Genomic DNA, 15,602 nt, shown 5'->3' with positions numbered 1-15,602 from the left:
GATCTTGCCACTCACATGATCGGTGTCAGTTAAACATCACCGTCATTAATCAATGATTGTTGCATATGAATAGACAAATAAAACTGCATTCTGTATAAAACATGTTTATTGATCTTTTTTTTTGAATGTCAACAAGTCCTTTTGTTTCAAGTGTTACAAAGTTTTTAAAAAAAAGATATTGTTCATCCACTTTATTTGAATTTCATAATTGTTGGTGTACTTCAATCTCCGAGTCTTTTTCATTTTCCAAAATTAAACATGAAATCGATTTTTTTTATATAAAGGAGCATCATTTACAAGTTGATGACTAGTGATAATTGCGTCCTCTTTAAAATAGAGATAAATTAACATATTTCGATAATTATATGTGCATTTTATCAAATAAGAAAAGGATTTTTAGTGATATCTCCTAAGTATACCAAATGCATAATTTAATAATTTAAAATCTTTCAAAAACGCAAAAAAAAAGGAAAATAATAGTAATGAATCATGCGAACGAGTGAAAATTCAACCAGATTGGATTTCGTTTAATTTTTTACATAGAATTAATAAAATTAGGTTCGTCCTTATTGAGAATCGTAACAAAATCCAAAAATGTCGATCATCTACTTTTAAAGCTTAGAAACTACCATGCGACTACGATCATCAACAAAGGTCTTATATAAAATATATTTATTATTGCATTTGCAATAACAATTTATGTAACAAAGATATTTTTAAAAATAGAAATACGTTTCAAATACATAGTGTTTAAAATACATCCTTTTTTATTATGATAAGTTTGTAGCACCATTGGAATGAAACACGCATTTTTAATATAGTAAACTAGAGTCATACCCTAGGGCCTTACTAAGAGTATGATATATACTATAAATTTTAACATTTATTTGCAGAAACAAAAGTATTGGTAAGAATATAATTTAATTTCGTTTAAAATAAATAAATAATTTAATTTATTATTTTTTCATCTAAAATAATTTAATTATTTTTTTTACGTTTCGATTTAATAATCTTGTAATTGGCCTTAAAAGAAGAATTTTTTTGAGATTTATAAAAATTTTTTTTTAAAAAATTTTTTCATTTCTAACCAAAATAAAATTATTCAATAAAATTTACTTCACACGATATGGATATTTCAAATCAAAATTTGGACGATCCTATGTCTACACAATTAATATTTTTATATAAAAAGAATTCTGTCCTTTATTTTTTTAATAAAATGTAAATTCATATAATTTTTTTTAATGATTAAATTCATATAATGTTTTTTAATAATTAAGTTTGTATGATGTTTTTTAATCCCGATTATATATTTTTTCAATAAATAAATTTAATAAATTCGGGTATATATATATTTTTACTGTAATAAAATAAAATTTGGAAAAAATATATATTTTTTAATAAAATTCGGATATATATATTTTAATAAAATTCAGGTATATATTTTTTTTTAATAAAACTAGGTGTAACCTGTCGCGCTGCGCCGGGAATAAAACTTGCCCAGAAAAGTAACAATGATATGGAGAAATAGGCTTAGTATTTTAATAATATTATTTACAGTATGATAAGGTTAGAAGAAAATAATCTAATAAATTTATTAAATGTGAATTCTATTTATAGAATGAAATATTTCACAGTATTCAATGTTTCTTGTCTTGCAGTTCTCACCATTATCTATAAAAACCTTAATATGTTGATATACAGTTACTCTTGAGAAGGCAACATATAATTGCTCATGTGTAAAGACAGGTTCAGGTAGGTAAACACCAACCCTGCTCAGAGCTTGCCCTTGTGATTTATTAATTGTTATTGAGAATGCAACACATACTGGAAAATAACATTGATTCAAAGTAAAGTCTCATCATTTTTCACCTCATATTACTTCTCATTATTCGTCTCCTATTATTTTCTATTACATCTTTTCATTTTCCATTATTTCTTTTTCTCTCCTGTTTACTTCTTTTTGTCTCTCATCGCTTCTTTTTGCCTCTCATCACTTCTTTTCATTTCCCATCACTCCCATCACTCCTATTCGTCTCTCACCACTCCTCTTCGTTTTCCATCACTCCTTTTCGTCTCTCACCACCCCTCTTCGTCTTCCCATCACTTCTTTTCGTCTCTCATCACTCTTTTTCATCATCCATCATGTCCTATTTTTCCTTTTTGTTTCCTATCACTTCTCATTACTTCTTCTATTACTTTCCATTACTCCATTGTTATCTCATTTTTTTTATTAGCATCTTTCTCCTTGATCATTGCAATTTAATGATCTTTTTTATTTATTGTTATTGTTTTTTATTTGTATCACTTCATTAAAAATAAATACAGTGATTTTTTTTCTTTAAAATCGAAAATGTGGGACTTAAATTTTAATATTTGCAAATAAAATTTCATTAAATAAGATTATTTTGAATAAATATATTTGCAAAAAAAAATTTAAAAAATATCTTTGCAATAAAATTTTAACCGATCAAAAATTAGCTAAGAAAAAAATCAGCCATCAGTCGATTAATAAATTTACTTTATATATTGTACATCATGTGACATATTGAAAAAAAAACCCAGATGATCTGTGCCTTATATAAGGGAGTAACGTAAATTGACCTAAAATAGTAATTTTACGTTACTTACTTAGCCAATTTCCGTTACTTACTTGCTACCTACCCGATTTTATAGTTAGGTTATTAGCTTACTTTACTCTGTTACGGATTTATAATTATATAGATTTGACATACAAACCTATATGTTTGCCGATCAAATAAATGGCCTTAATTTTTAAGCTTAAATCAGGCACTGAATCATGCGGTACACAATTCAAAAATTATTTATACAGGATAATCTAAATGTTAGAAGATCAACATGTATTTTTTAATTATATAATATAGATTCGTTATTTCAACTGCTTTTATATATTTAACTTCCTTCAATTCCTATTATAATTAATCACAACAATTAGCCTCCTGAATAATGTATATAAATAATAAATATTTACTTGATACTAATATATGGTTAGCTTTCAGATTTTTGTTCGGATCATACCGCAGATCATGATCAAAAGTTTTTTTTATATATAAACAACCATTGTTCATAATATTGATATCAATATCAACTCAATATCAATTCAATATCAATTTCAATATATAAAAATACTTAGCGCATAAGAGCTAACCAAATTAGTGAATTTCTCCTTCCTTTCCAGGATAGCCAATTAGCAAAGTAACCAATCACAAGAAATATCACTATTAAAATGAAGATCACCTGATATCGTTTACTATATAGTGCGATCTGTATATAGTGTCAAATTCTTTATTTTAAAATTATGATGAGATATTACTTTACATCGTGCGTAAAACTTAAATGTTTAAAAATTAAAACTGCAAATTATTCATAAAAACTAGTATTGCTTGTATGCTTTCATTTCTTGCATAAAAAAATCGGTGTGCGACGGTGTACCCTGAATATTTAAATTGGATGTCTGTGCTTGTGCTACGGATTTTTATATAGGATTTGCAGTGGCGCATCATTTTTCCCAAGTTTATTTGTCAAACAATCTAAAGGAGGCAAATTTTTTAAAATTATGATTAACTAATTGAGATGGGATATAAAGAATATTTCTTACTTTGAGTTTTTAAACTTCTGGTAGATTCTGCATATTTTATCATAACGCTCAGAGGTCTGCTTTTATATATATATAGTAGCACCTGGGTTATTTATTATTATAGGCCCAATATCTGCTGAATTTATATTTCCATTTGGATTGATACTTCCTTAATATGAACCATATAAATAAAACGGCTCATCATTAATAATCTTTTTGGGTAAAATAAGATTTATTTACTAAACAGTCAGAAAACTCTTCGGGCATTGGGTTTTCATGGCATAAAACTTATTCAGTATTTCTTAATTAGAGATTTAGAAATACAAATTAAGAAATTCGTGCCAAATACTCGAAATTTTATTTCTAATTCAGTTGCTATTGGTCTCTTATTCAGATCAGAATGCCACATTCTTTCATTAATTCAATATACTTTAGATGCATTTCTACAATTGGGGGACGAACTCCATCACATATTTTAATAATAAGATCTGTATCATGACTTTTATCCCAAAAAGGTTTTCTACCTGTAAGGGGAGGGCCAGAAATGACGTAATTTAGGGTTTTGGAAAATTGACCCCCTCCCCCCCTTGTCATCATTTCCAAATTTAGGGGACCGTTAAAGCAGGGTAGAATCACGTGACTTTTGAAATTTTTCTTTTTTTTAAATAAAACTCTTTATTATATATAAAACCTTCCAAATAAATATATACTAAGCGCATTTTGACCTGTTCTGCAAGTTTACTTAGAGCACAAAATGAGGTTTAGAACACCATTTTCGATTTATTCAACTTTTTCAATTTCGTTAAAATTGATCTATCCTTTTTTGGGTATGATCAGCAAAATTTGGTTGCTCATATGTAAAGTCAAAAACATTGTTCAAAATCCACCTTTTCTCCCTAAGTAAACTTGTGGAGCAGGCCGAAATACACTTATTTAATGATTTTCAAGTTCACTTTAATTTTAGTTTATAAAAAATTTATCAAATCATAATAATTTTAAATCACGTGATTCTACCCGCTTTAACGGGCCCCAAATTTAGAAATCATATAACATGTGATTGTTTTAAGAATTTATTAAAATTTTTTTGTCATCGATATTAAATGATTACAAAATTCATTAAACTATATTTAATACTAAGAAAAAAATTTAATGTTTTATTATATTATATTAATACTAAGAAAAAAAGATGTTTAAATGTTATATCTTAAACGTAAGATGATCTTGTTCCCATTGCTTTGCTGTCAAATTTTGCTGACACGGCCTACTTTTACCCTTCTTTACTGGTTTTTCTCCTTGGAATACTTGAACATTCCTTATTTCATGATTTGAAATTTCGTTATCTTTAGTATTTTCAACGTTACATCCATAATCCCGCGGTAAAGACTCAGTTTCCTCATTTGTTACTCCACTTTTTGGTGCTTTTTCATTTGAGTGAGTCGTTTTAATATGCAACTTTAGAAACATTTTTGTTGGATAATATCTAAAACATTTTTGACATACGAAACTAGGATATTGATCTTGGAAAATACTGGGACAATGTTCATTGTATCCTGGTAACTTTTCTCTGAAATATTCCAAGGTATGAACGAGATTTAGAAAATGTCTGTCGCAACCTTTTGTAATTGGTGGCAAAAACCCATTATTTGCAGATAAAATATTATAAATTTCAGGTGCATGTGGTTGACTACAACAATTTCAATCCTCGCACTTCCTTATGTCAAGTAAATACTTGCAAATTTGTGCATGCCGATCGATCCAATCCCATGACTCCTCCTCAATATCTAAAAAATCAGACTGATCATGCTCCTTAACATATGTGTCATCGGGCTGGATGTGGGTCTTGCTACCGCTCCACCCACCTCAGCCTCACGGCCTTGCAGTATCTATATGGCCCCTACGGGGCTCAGGAATTCCCATATATTTGTCACCATCTGTTATAAACATCTGTCATATAATAATATACTAAAAAATGATAAAATAAGGGAAAAGAAAGGAAAATAAGAGGGAATCAGAGGGGTATGACAGATATGACAGATATGACAGATGTTTCAGAAATATCGGGAGAGGATAATCCCTAGAAAAAAGTTTTGATTTTACCCCCCAGATCTGTCATACTGTCATAAATCTGTCATATGATCAAGATTCAGTCTATTCATCTGTCAGAAGCAGTGAGACAGCAAACCAGGTAGGTTAGCAGGTAAGCCCCTAGAAGGTCTGTAGAACCAGTAAGACTAACCCTGTCCTGTCCCCGTCATAAAAAATAAGTAATTGAACAATGGGTATACCATAAGTAATATATAAGAATACCTAACACAAAACATGCACAGGTCAAAATATAATAAATCGGCCACCAATCGGTCATATAACTGATTGGTAACTGATTAGTTACTGATTCTTTTAATCAGTTACCAATCAGTCATCAATCAGGTGTTAATTCCAATCGGTTACCAATCAGTTATATGACGATTAGTAGCCGACTGATGACTAATTGTCAATCATCAACCAATCAGGCATCATTGGGTCATCACCTACAGGTCGAATTTATTAGGCCTGTTCAATTCTGTTCAGTTGGATTTTTCTTTAATTTTTTTTCAAACTACGTAATTTTACATATAAAGCACCGGAACCATCAGTTTTCAGCGATTTTGCATATAAAAACACCGGAACTATTAGTTTCGGCATTTTTTTTTGTAATTTTACATTTAAAAAACGCCAGAACTAATAGTTTCGGCATATTTATTTAACCAAATGACCGATTAATGACTGTTTTGTCAATCAGTCATCAGCCAGCATGTGACCGATTGATGGCAGGATATAAAAATGTCATCAATCGGCGTTCGTTTTAATACATTATAAAATTAAGGTCAATCACCACCTATCATGCATATGCCGGTTGGTGACTAATTGGTAGCCGGAAGAATAGAATACTAAAAGCCGTGGTCTGTTGCCTCTTGTTATCTGAAATTATTACTCAGGACAATTTTTTTCTCAATGTGCCGGTTTGTGTATAGTCGATCAACTTTACTTGTACAACTGAACAGGTTTGGCTGAATTATATAAATTATTATAAATTTCACTACCGATTGAAATTTTTTTTTTTTTTTTTTTGGTAAACGTATTTTATTAATTTTATTAAATCTCTCCATACCAAAACTTTAAAACTCAATTTAAAGTAATCACGTAAAATTCTTCTAAATCTATTTTTATTAAATCTTTGATTTTTTTATTATTTTTTTTGTTTTCTAATTTTTCTAATTCTACCTCGCTTGTGTCTGTCCCATTTTTAGATCTTTTCTTTTTCCTTTTCAAATCCTTGAAGATTCCCATTTGTTTTTCCAATTCAATCGTCTCATTACATCTTTCAGTCCATATTTGTTTTTGTAATCTTATCAAATATTCGTCACAAATTTCTCGCATTAATATTATTAGCACAACAATTCATCCACTTCTCATTTATAAGTCCTCTAGTCAATTCTCTAATAACACCTTCCGTAACCATAATATTTGACCTCGTCGATGCCACTTCTAAAATTTTGTCAATGAAACCACTCCTAATCTTATCTTTGTTAATACTTCACTGGTACTTTCTTTTAATAAATAAAATTCTGTATTAGTATCATTTTTGGAACACGACCAAACATGATCCCACGTTTCTTTTTCGATCTTGCATCTTGGACACTTCATGTTTAGAATTCCCCATACTTCTCTTTCCAAAGTGTTTCATACGTCGGTAATATTTTTAGAAAATTTTTAATGCGCCAGCATCTAATTGATGCGTCTTTCTATTCGTTGTATTTTTGACGTCATGATTTCATTATTTATCAATTTAAAAGTTTCTTTCCAATCGATGAAAATGTTCGCTCCATTTACTTCAATAAAACAATCTTTGACATAGTCTAATAATATTACATCTATTTTTGTTATATTATTACTAAGCTCTTTAAACCAGTATCTATACCCTCCTTCGATCGGTATATGATTCCAACGTAGACTATATTCATCAATTATCAAATTGTTCAAATTTATTTTCACTTCAGGTATAACTTCTTTACACTTAATTAATTCCTTTTTCAAGGCTGGTAATTTCAAGTCTTGCATCGTCAAATCCATATTTTTGAGCTCCAATATTGTGTTAACAAAATTTAAATAGCCCGTCATCTAATTCTCTTCTCATACTACCTGTTTCACTATATTTATATAACCACTCTACTATCCTAATATCCGTTCTTAAATCTAATATAATATTACATGGTAACATTATTAATGCAACTATTCTCATTTTTAATGATTTAATTTTTCCTTCAAAATTAAATTTATTGACTTCATTATTCTTTGGAATCACTTCTATTCCAAAAAACCCGTTTAGACACAGATCAGATCCTTTCTGAATTATACCTTCAACCTGTAAAATCACCTCTTTGTCTCATTTTCCCTGTTACAAATTCTTTAATTTTCACAGAACCTTCTATTTCTTCTTGACCCATATTTTATTAACACATTCTTCTATATTACTATAAACTTTCATATTATTATAATTTTTTTCTTGTAAATTCACCAATATTTTCTTTAACTACCATTTCATTTTTCTCATATATATTTTCCCTCGTCATGTATGGTTTCATTAATGTTATATCATTCTTATCTTTCACTACCCTCCCCTTAATCAATAAAGCTGTTTCTTTCTCAATATAAATCATACATTTTTCTTTATTTGTCTTCCTTCTAATATTGAACGCACATCCTTTACAATCAATTAAATAAGGTGAATTATAATCATTATTACTATCTTGTAGTTCTTTATTCGATCAAATGTTTTCCAATTTCATCGTATTTCCTATGACGTGACTTTTTACTTCTAATACTATATATGATCTCGTTATCTTTGTTCCTTACCGATTGAAATCTATGCGCAAGAATTCCTCTTATATGATATGCTGTCTACATTACAGACTAATTACGATTATAAATTTTGATTTGATCGGTTGCAGCAATATTTTATCAGTTTTCTTTTTCGATTAGATATAGCTTTTTTCTTCCGATTACCGATTTTTGTCATTATTTTCTGGCTTTTTTGTAGTAGTAAACTTGGTAGTAAACAAGTAATTTTTTAAATAATTTTCGCTTGATACAAAATATATTTAGCGATTATCACTTTTATGTTAAGAAAATAATTAATTATATGTGTTAAATATATAAAATAAGTTATTTGCATAATTGAAATAAAGTTTAAAGACCGATTAATAAATTGAATCAGGATTGTTAAGAAAAATTCGCGAGAATTTTCCTTGAACTGCTTAAAAAACACGTTTATTGATTTAATTTTAATAGAATAATAAATATTTATTTAGCTCAAGGTTTACGTCTTTTATGAATTTCGATACACAAATTACCAATTTAAAAAATTTCACTATAATTGAATCTATTTTTGAGCAAATAGCACATTTTGGTGGCGAAATGAGATCTGTTTCACAAATTCCTATTAGATTCCGATATAACCAATAATTTGAGCACATCTTGTGACCGATATGACCGATATAGGCTTATCTACTGGCTTATCTATCATGTTATTGTACCATATCCAGCATATTAGCAAAAATGTATACTTCTATACTGGGTAGCATTGCATCATATATATAAGATGTAAGAAATTTCTCACACTTTTTTTTTTTTTTTTGATAAAATTTCTCACACTTTTTTTTTTTTTTTTTTTGATACACTTTATTTCTCACACTTTATTTCACACTTCATTTTATATATAAAGGATGTAAGGATGTAAGAAATGTCTCGCACTTTATTTCTCATTTTTAATAACGATGAACGACGGTAATAATGAAAATACCACGGAAGAGATTGAAATTATAAACGTTGGTAAAGAAGGAATGTCTTACGGCGAACTAAAAAGGCTCCATAGCATGTCCATGTTGACATTAAGCAACATGTCGAAAGTTATATCGTCTCTTCCATCAACGTCAACGTCAACATCATCATCACCAACAAACCCAATAACATTATACTCTTCAAAAAATGTTAAAATTTCAAAAACAAACAATAATTGGTTGATTCCGTATTATCCTTTCAAAGAAGGCTGCCGGGTGTGTCATTATTATGGACATTCTTTGAAAAATTGCCCTAATCTTAAACCTGAATTTCGAGGAGTAGATCGTTGTATACATTGTTGGGAACCAGGGCACTTAAGTGGTAATTGTAGTAGGGATTCAAAGGTACCACCGTATAATGAAGATTTTTTATCCCTGGAAGAAATCATAAACAATTTATTTTATAAATAATTTTTTTCTTTTATAATTTTTTAAATAATTTTTTTTCTTTTATAATTTTTTAAATCTTTTTTTTTTCTTTTAAAAATTTATCATGGGTTGCCGGTGGCAGTGATAAATTTGGAAAAAGTTCACCTGGACACCGGGTGGTGTGGTGACTTTTCTTTTTATATACTGTATATAATGTAATAAAATAATAAATATACCGTAATAATATAAAATTATAAGTTCTTAAATTTAATTTACTAAAATATAAATTAGATTAATTCCTGCATTTATTAAAAATTAATAAAATTGACAATATAAAATCAATCGGATTGCATTGCATTTAATAAAATTTTATTAAATTCTACTTTATTATTAGTTTTATTGTAATGTTATATGACAAAAGTGTTTTCTTTTTGTAGTAGCAATTAAATATGAAAGTGTCTGTTTACTGGAATAACCGCCATATATTTAATAGGGTTCCTTTTACCTATTGTAAAATCACTAGTTATAAATCGGGCATAAATGTTATGAACCGGTATAATACTGTCTCTACCTATATTGTAAAAATCATATTTCCATATCTCAATATTACAACTATTATTGTCATTATTGACCCGACATTGAAATCTTTTTTGTTGATCTTCTGCCGGTAAATACCACTTAACGAACGCTAACCGATGCGTATGGTAGCCATCTGGAAGTTCAACTGTATGCTCAAAGAAGAACTGAACTTGACCAGGGAACGCTTCAACTATTTCATTTTCTTGTATAAAATTAGCTAATATATATGAATTCTTTTTATATTGAGGTGAAATTACTGATCCGAAAATTTCAGAACCAATTCGGACGCGACCAAACTGATTAGCTCGAGGATGAACAATAATCTGCTGGTTTGAATTTCTCAGCTTTATTTGTCTGCTTGAGACATATTTGTTAAATGATATAAAATCCAAATTATACGCATCTTTGTAATATTGTACCAAGTGATCGCAAATTTCTTCAGGAAGATTAACCTTTAATCTTGTCAGTTTCATCATTTCGCCGGGGAATGGTTCCTTGCCAGTAATTGTTTCATCAACATCAAGACGAAAGCTTCTCATGAATCGGTGCATTTCATCAAAATTAAATTCATCGTATGCAGATAAGCTGCCGACAGATGGCCGAGGGCGTAACAACTTTAATCCTTCTTGGAGTCTCAGATTATCCGATTGATCAGATAATAAATCATCAAGTTTCTGATTTTGCATTATGATACGTAGGAGCTCTGACTCAATTTGACGATGTGAATTAGGATACGAACCTAAATACCAAACATTATCATTTAATAATATGGTCGTAAAAAAAAATTTATCAGCCTCAGAAACTCACCTAAAATACCGTTCATTCTTTCGAACGAAAAACACCAGAACGAATACAAGGGACCATAATCATGGCAGCATTCAGTAAGATGAAGGGAAAGGTGAATGTTCGGAGTGATGTATTCTGATCCGTAATGTTCTTCGATTAATTTAGCAACAGTTAACAACCGGCTATGTGCTTCATTTAATGAATTTCTATCAATAATGCGTGATACTAATAAAAAGCACGCTCTAACGAAATTTGCTAAAATTTTTCTATCAGATTCATCTAAAAGATCCCAAAGAATCGGTGTAGCATAAATCATGATGAAGGATCTCCATTGATCGGCTGTAAATGCGGAAAATCCATCTCCAGTTGCTATATTATCAGGAACTCTCCCTAAATCGGCGGGTATTTTGATTCTTTTTGCCCGTTTTTCGATTAATTCGAGGTCAGATTTTGTTAATTTTCCGTTTTCAATCCATAGTCGCTTCACAATCCAACGAGTAATCCCGAGAAAAAGACAGTGCATCGGATCCACAATTAGGTGCCTAATCGGATTGAAATAAGGAAGCCTCAACATTTCTGACCAGCGTACATGTGTATCAGAAACATGTTGTTTTCTTTCTTCATTGGATATGCAGCTCAGCCAACCTTCAGCATTACGTCGATGTTCATCTACACTTCGCTCTCTAAACCATTCTCCTATATTATCAAATCCCCCGAAGTTTGGCCTTTTGTTATCACCATTTCTTTCAGCGCGTTTATAGCATCTATGGCAGCCAACTAATGCCGATATGTGGCCACACAATTTTCGCACCGCGGGGATATCGTTTGAACAGCAAATGACGGCTAATCTGATTCTCTTTCCTGTTGGATGTTTTGATGACACTGGTAAGTCAAAACCATGCCAAAATTCTAGCAATACATCAATTATCGGGGCAAGGTAATGGTTTATATGGTGTAATTTAACTTCTGTGGGTCCCGGTAGTAGACCAAGTGTGAGCATGTATTCCTTCTTGAATCTAATATCACGAGGAAGATTACAGATAACGCCATAAATCACACCACAACTATAAGTTCTCGAATCAAATGGCTGGAACCAGTCCAGGTTTAACATTATTCCCAGATGAGTATCTGCTGTTTCTGGGGCAAAAAATGGCGAAGGATCTGGGATATCATGTTGTGAGGGAAAAGTTTTCCAAATATCGCCGTCATAAATATCAAACATTAACCCTTGATTAACACTCCGATTTGTCCATTTTCGTAAAAGCTCTTCAAAACCTGCTCGTTGATACAATGCAACTAGCTGTGTCTTTAAGCATGGTAGAGGGTAAATCATTATCGGCCGCCAAATATATCCTTTAGATATTGGTACCTTTTTTAATAAGACTGTATTGCAAGATTTTCGTTGACTCTTTATCGGATGATTTGGGAACTCGACATTGTTGCATCTTGTGCTGGAGTCGGCTGAGCTTTTGGAAATGACTTCTGTTGGATTGAATAATTTATTACATTGGGGACATACTGCATAAGTATTTGATTTTTTAATAAATCCCATTAGTTTTTTTGCCATATAGGCAGATGAAGGAAAATTTTCAAATCTATTCTTATTGATTTCCAATAAAACCAACTTGAAAAATTTAATTAACGCGTCGATTGCCGAATCGGATAGCTGGAATCTTGTTTGATACTTAAAAATCCAAAGTAAAATCCATGTATCACTAAAGTTCACGCGTGTATTAGAAGTTTCGACAGTATCATCAAAATCGGGAGCAGAAAATTGCTTCATAGTTAATGCTTCATCATCATCTGATAGCGTTTCATCATCAATTGGCCGAAAATCTTCATCACTATATTGTTGATCAACTTCTGCCGGGTTAATAAATTGATGCCTGGCATGCCTAGCATCACGATTTTTAAGCGTTTCATCATCAATTGGCAGAAAATCTTCATCACTATATTGTTGGCAAGCTTCTGCCGAATTAATAAATTGAAGCCTGGCATGCCTGCCATCACGATTTTTAATAGTTGCAGGATTCGATCCTGAAACTTTCCTTTTCTTTTTATCAGGTTCTTCCATTGCCAGCCGCAACTTTTCCTCCTTTGCATAGTGTTTTTCTCTCGTTCTCGACTCAGTCCACTTACCATTGCATTTTTTGCAGTTGCATGGCACTTGTGGTCTTACTTTCGTAGTTTTTGAAGCTACCGGTATAGATAATTGGTTTTTTTTAGATTGACCAACTGTTGTTTGTTCTCGCATCTTTAAATATAATGTGACTGAAAAATTAAAAAATGCGCGTTTACCCAATACGATGGTATACGCGGCATAACCTATTTAGAATAAATTAAATGATGTCACATACTCTCTCCCTACCGATAAATATAAACACGTAAATAAAAAGAAATTTTTTTTCACTTTAGCTGGTCTCCACTTCTCCACTCTCCACCTTTTGAAGTCTTTTCCGCCGAAATGGGCGACAAGGTTAGGAAAGACCACAACAAAAAAGAAAGAGCTATGATAACTCAGGGACGTCATCCATGTGCAGACAAAAACCGCCAACCAAAGTCCAAAAAATATAGCACGGAAGAATCGTAATATTAATAATATATTCTTAATTATTGTTTTGCGAATATTTCGTTATTTCGTTCGAATATTTATTTGAATATTTATTTGAATATTTATTTGAATACAAATTTATTAATAAAAAGAAGACGCGCACACGAGAGACGTAAAAATGAATATTATCACCCATCTTCTTGTCCGTCGGACTCAGAAGAACAATTATCAATACGTAGGAGAGAGAACCGACAAGCAGGTTAATGTTTAATTAGAAGTCTTTTGACCTTTTTACTTTGTATCACTTTACACTACTTTACACTCCTAACTCGTATACATGTAATACGTTGATGCTGACTTAATTGGAAAATTACGAACATGAAGTTGCGGGAACTTCTTACCATGTAACAAGTGATTCGGAATCGGCTTCCGGTGACAAATCTGGTAATTCTGAGACCTCTGATGACGAATCTGGTAATGCTGATAGCGAATCGACTTCTGACGATCCCGATTCGATCTCTGACGATAGTGATTCCGATTCCAATTTTATTCCAAAATATTATTTTTCAAAAGACAAAATGCCACACGATCTTCGGGAGGCCTTGAGAGTAAGTGAAAGTTTAATTTATTATTGAAATTGTTAATTAATGTTGTTATTCGCAATTTAGCTGGAAGTGAAATGGCTATTAAGCCGGTTCCCGGATGAAGATAAGCTTAACCTTAATGAAACGTTTGAACAACAATCGGACCACGTGAATGAAATTATTGTACCGGCAATTATGGAATCATTAAATAAAACGATATTTCCAGTCGCCAATAAAGTTGTATACAGCATGATACATTCATTACACCGACACCGACGAGAAGAATACAAACTTAAAAAAAGATCACCAGAATTCATAGACAAGCAAAATCGAAGACGACACTCCAATAGCCGAAGAAATTCAGTAAATATTATTAATTTCTGTCTTATTCTGTAGTAATTTAGTTTGTTTTATATACACTTTTTTTTACAGAAACAAAAAAATAGGGCAAAAATGATTAATCACTTACGAAGGGTAGGCGATCCACTAATTCGGAAATTCAATAACGAATACCTGCAGCCAGTCATTAATCATAGTGCATATCACTCCCCCGAAATTTCTGAAACGGATGAAGAGAATCCATCCGGAAAAAGAAAAATAGTGATAAGAGATTTCAAATGGCGGTCGTCAACTGTAAGTAATGTCTTGAAATTAATAACAATTAGCATAAATACTAACCATTTTTTTTCTTCTTATGCTAAGTGTCGTATGTTTTTACGAAATTACATAGATCAGAAGATTTCTGAAAAGTCGAAGGTTCCTAAGAAGAGAAAATATGTTTATGATAACGAAAATTTTTATGACAAGGAAGAAGAGAAACCCTGCAATGCTCCTAAATGGACTTGTACCAAATATAAAGGTATATTAAAAACACACATTAACGATGCCTGCGGCCGTCAGTTTGGCAACGAATTACCATCAAGACCGAACGAATTAAATGACAATGAAATTTAATTTCTTAATGTGATTTGTTAAATTAGAAAAGTTAGATTATAGCTCATATTGATTGTTAAAATTAAAATAAATAAAAATCAGTATCATTTAGATTAATTAAATATCAATTCATATATCAATGTATTAATAATAACCGATTTATGCTGTTGATTATTGAGTTCTGTTTATTTCCTATTTTCAATTAAATTGCTCGAATATTGACTAAATTGTGCCGGTTAAAAAAGTGCCCGATTAATGACGAAATCTTGCCGGTTAAAAAAAAGTGCCCGATTAATGACGAAATCTTGCCGGTTAAAAAGTGTCCG

General features: G+C 30.8%; 7 protein-coding genes across 7 annotated transcripts; 2 read left to right on the top strand and 5 right to left on the bottom strand.

The window, feature by feature from the left end:
* Positions 1–4,795: 4,795 nt before the first annotated feature.
* Positions 4,796–5,062, bottom strand: OCT59_009423 (uncharacterized protein; the record flags this gene model as incomplete). Its single annotated transcript, XM_066133542.1, has 1 exon — positions 4,796–5,062. The coding sequence occupies one exon, from the start codon at positions 5,060–5,062 to the stop codon at positions 4,796–4,798; it is 267 nt and encodes an 88-aa protein (XP_065999973.1).
* Positions 5,063–7,363: 2,301 nt separating this feature from the next.
* On the bottom strand, positions 7,364–7,708 carry OCT59_009422 (uncharacterized protein; the record flags this gene model as incomplete). The annotated part of the gene is made up of 1 exon (XM_066133541.1): positions 7,364–7,708. The coding sequence occupies one exon, from the start codon at positions 7,706–7,708 to the stop codon at positions 7,364–7,366; it is 345 nt and encodes a 114-aa protein (XP_065999972.1).
* A 22-nt stretch (positions 7,709–7,730) lies between these two features.
* OCT59_009421 (uncharacterized protein) lies at positions 7,731–8,082 on the bottom strand (the record flags this gene model as incomplete). Its single annotated transcript, XM_066133540.1, has 2 exons — positions 7,731–7,942; positions 8,013–8,082. 2 exons carry the CDS (start codon positions 8,080–8,082, stop codon positions 7,731–7,733), a joined length of 282 nt encoding a protein of 93 aa, XP_065999971.1.
* Positions 8,083–9,411: 1,329 nt separating this feature from the next.
* On the top strand, positions 9,412–9,885 carry OCT59_009420 (uncharacterized protein; the record flags this gene model as incomplete). Its single annotated transcript, XM_025332669.2, has 1 exon — positions 9,412–9,885. The coding sequence occupies one exon, from the start codon at positions 9,412–9,414 to the stop codon at positions 9,883–9,885; it is 474 nt and encodes a 157-aa protein (XP_025169009.1).
* An 837-nt stretch (positions 9,886–10,722) lies between these two features.
* On the bottom strand, positions 10,723–11,108 carry OCT59_009419 (uncharacterized protein; the record flags this gene model as incomplete). The annotated part of the gene is made up of 2 exons (XM_066133539.1): positions 10,723–10,776; positions 10,842–11,108. The coding sequence occupies 2 exons, from the start codon at positions 11,106–11,108 to the stop codon at positions 10,723–10,725; spliced, it is 321 nt and encodes a 106-aa protein (XP_065999970.1).
* Positions 11,109–12,563: 1,455 nt separating this feature from the next.
* Positions 12,564–13,462, bottom strand: OCT59_009418 (uncharacterized protein; the record flags this gene model as incomplete). Its single annotated transcript, XM_066133538.1, has 2 exons — positions 12,564–12,659; positions 12,728–13,462. 2 exons carry the CDS (start codon positions 13,460–13,462, stop codon positions 12,564–12,566), a joined length of 831 nt encoding a protein of 276 aa, XP_065999969.1.
* Positions 13,463–13,672: 210 nt separating this feature from the next.
* Positions 13,673–15,297, top strand: OCT59_009417 (uncharacterized protein; the record flags this gene model as incomplete). The annotated part of the gene is made up of 6 exons (XM_025329747.2): positions 13,673–13,794; positions 13,912–14,018; positions 14,144–14,367; positions 14,428–14,706; positions 14,776–14,976; positions 15,046–15,297. The coding sequence occupies 6 exons, from the start codon at positions 13,673–13,675 to the stop codon at positions 15,295–15,297; spliced, it is 1,185 nt and encodes a 394-aa protein (XP_025188873.2).
* Between the last annotated feature and the right edge of the window lie 305 nt (positions 15,298–15,602).

The sequence above is a fragment of the Rhizophagus irregularis genome, chromosome 17, assembly GCF_026210795.1.
Source record: "Rhizophagus irregularis chromosome 17, complete sequence".
In the NCBI taxonomy this organism is placed as follows: Eukaryota; Fungi; Glomeromycota; class Glomeromycetes; order Glomerales; family Glomeraceae; genus Rhizophagus; species Rhizophagus irregularis.
This window is presented reverse-complemented; position numbering and strand designations above follow the sequence as displayed.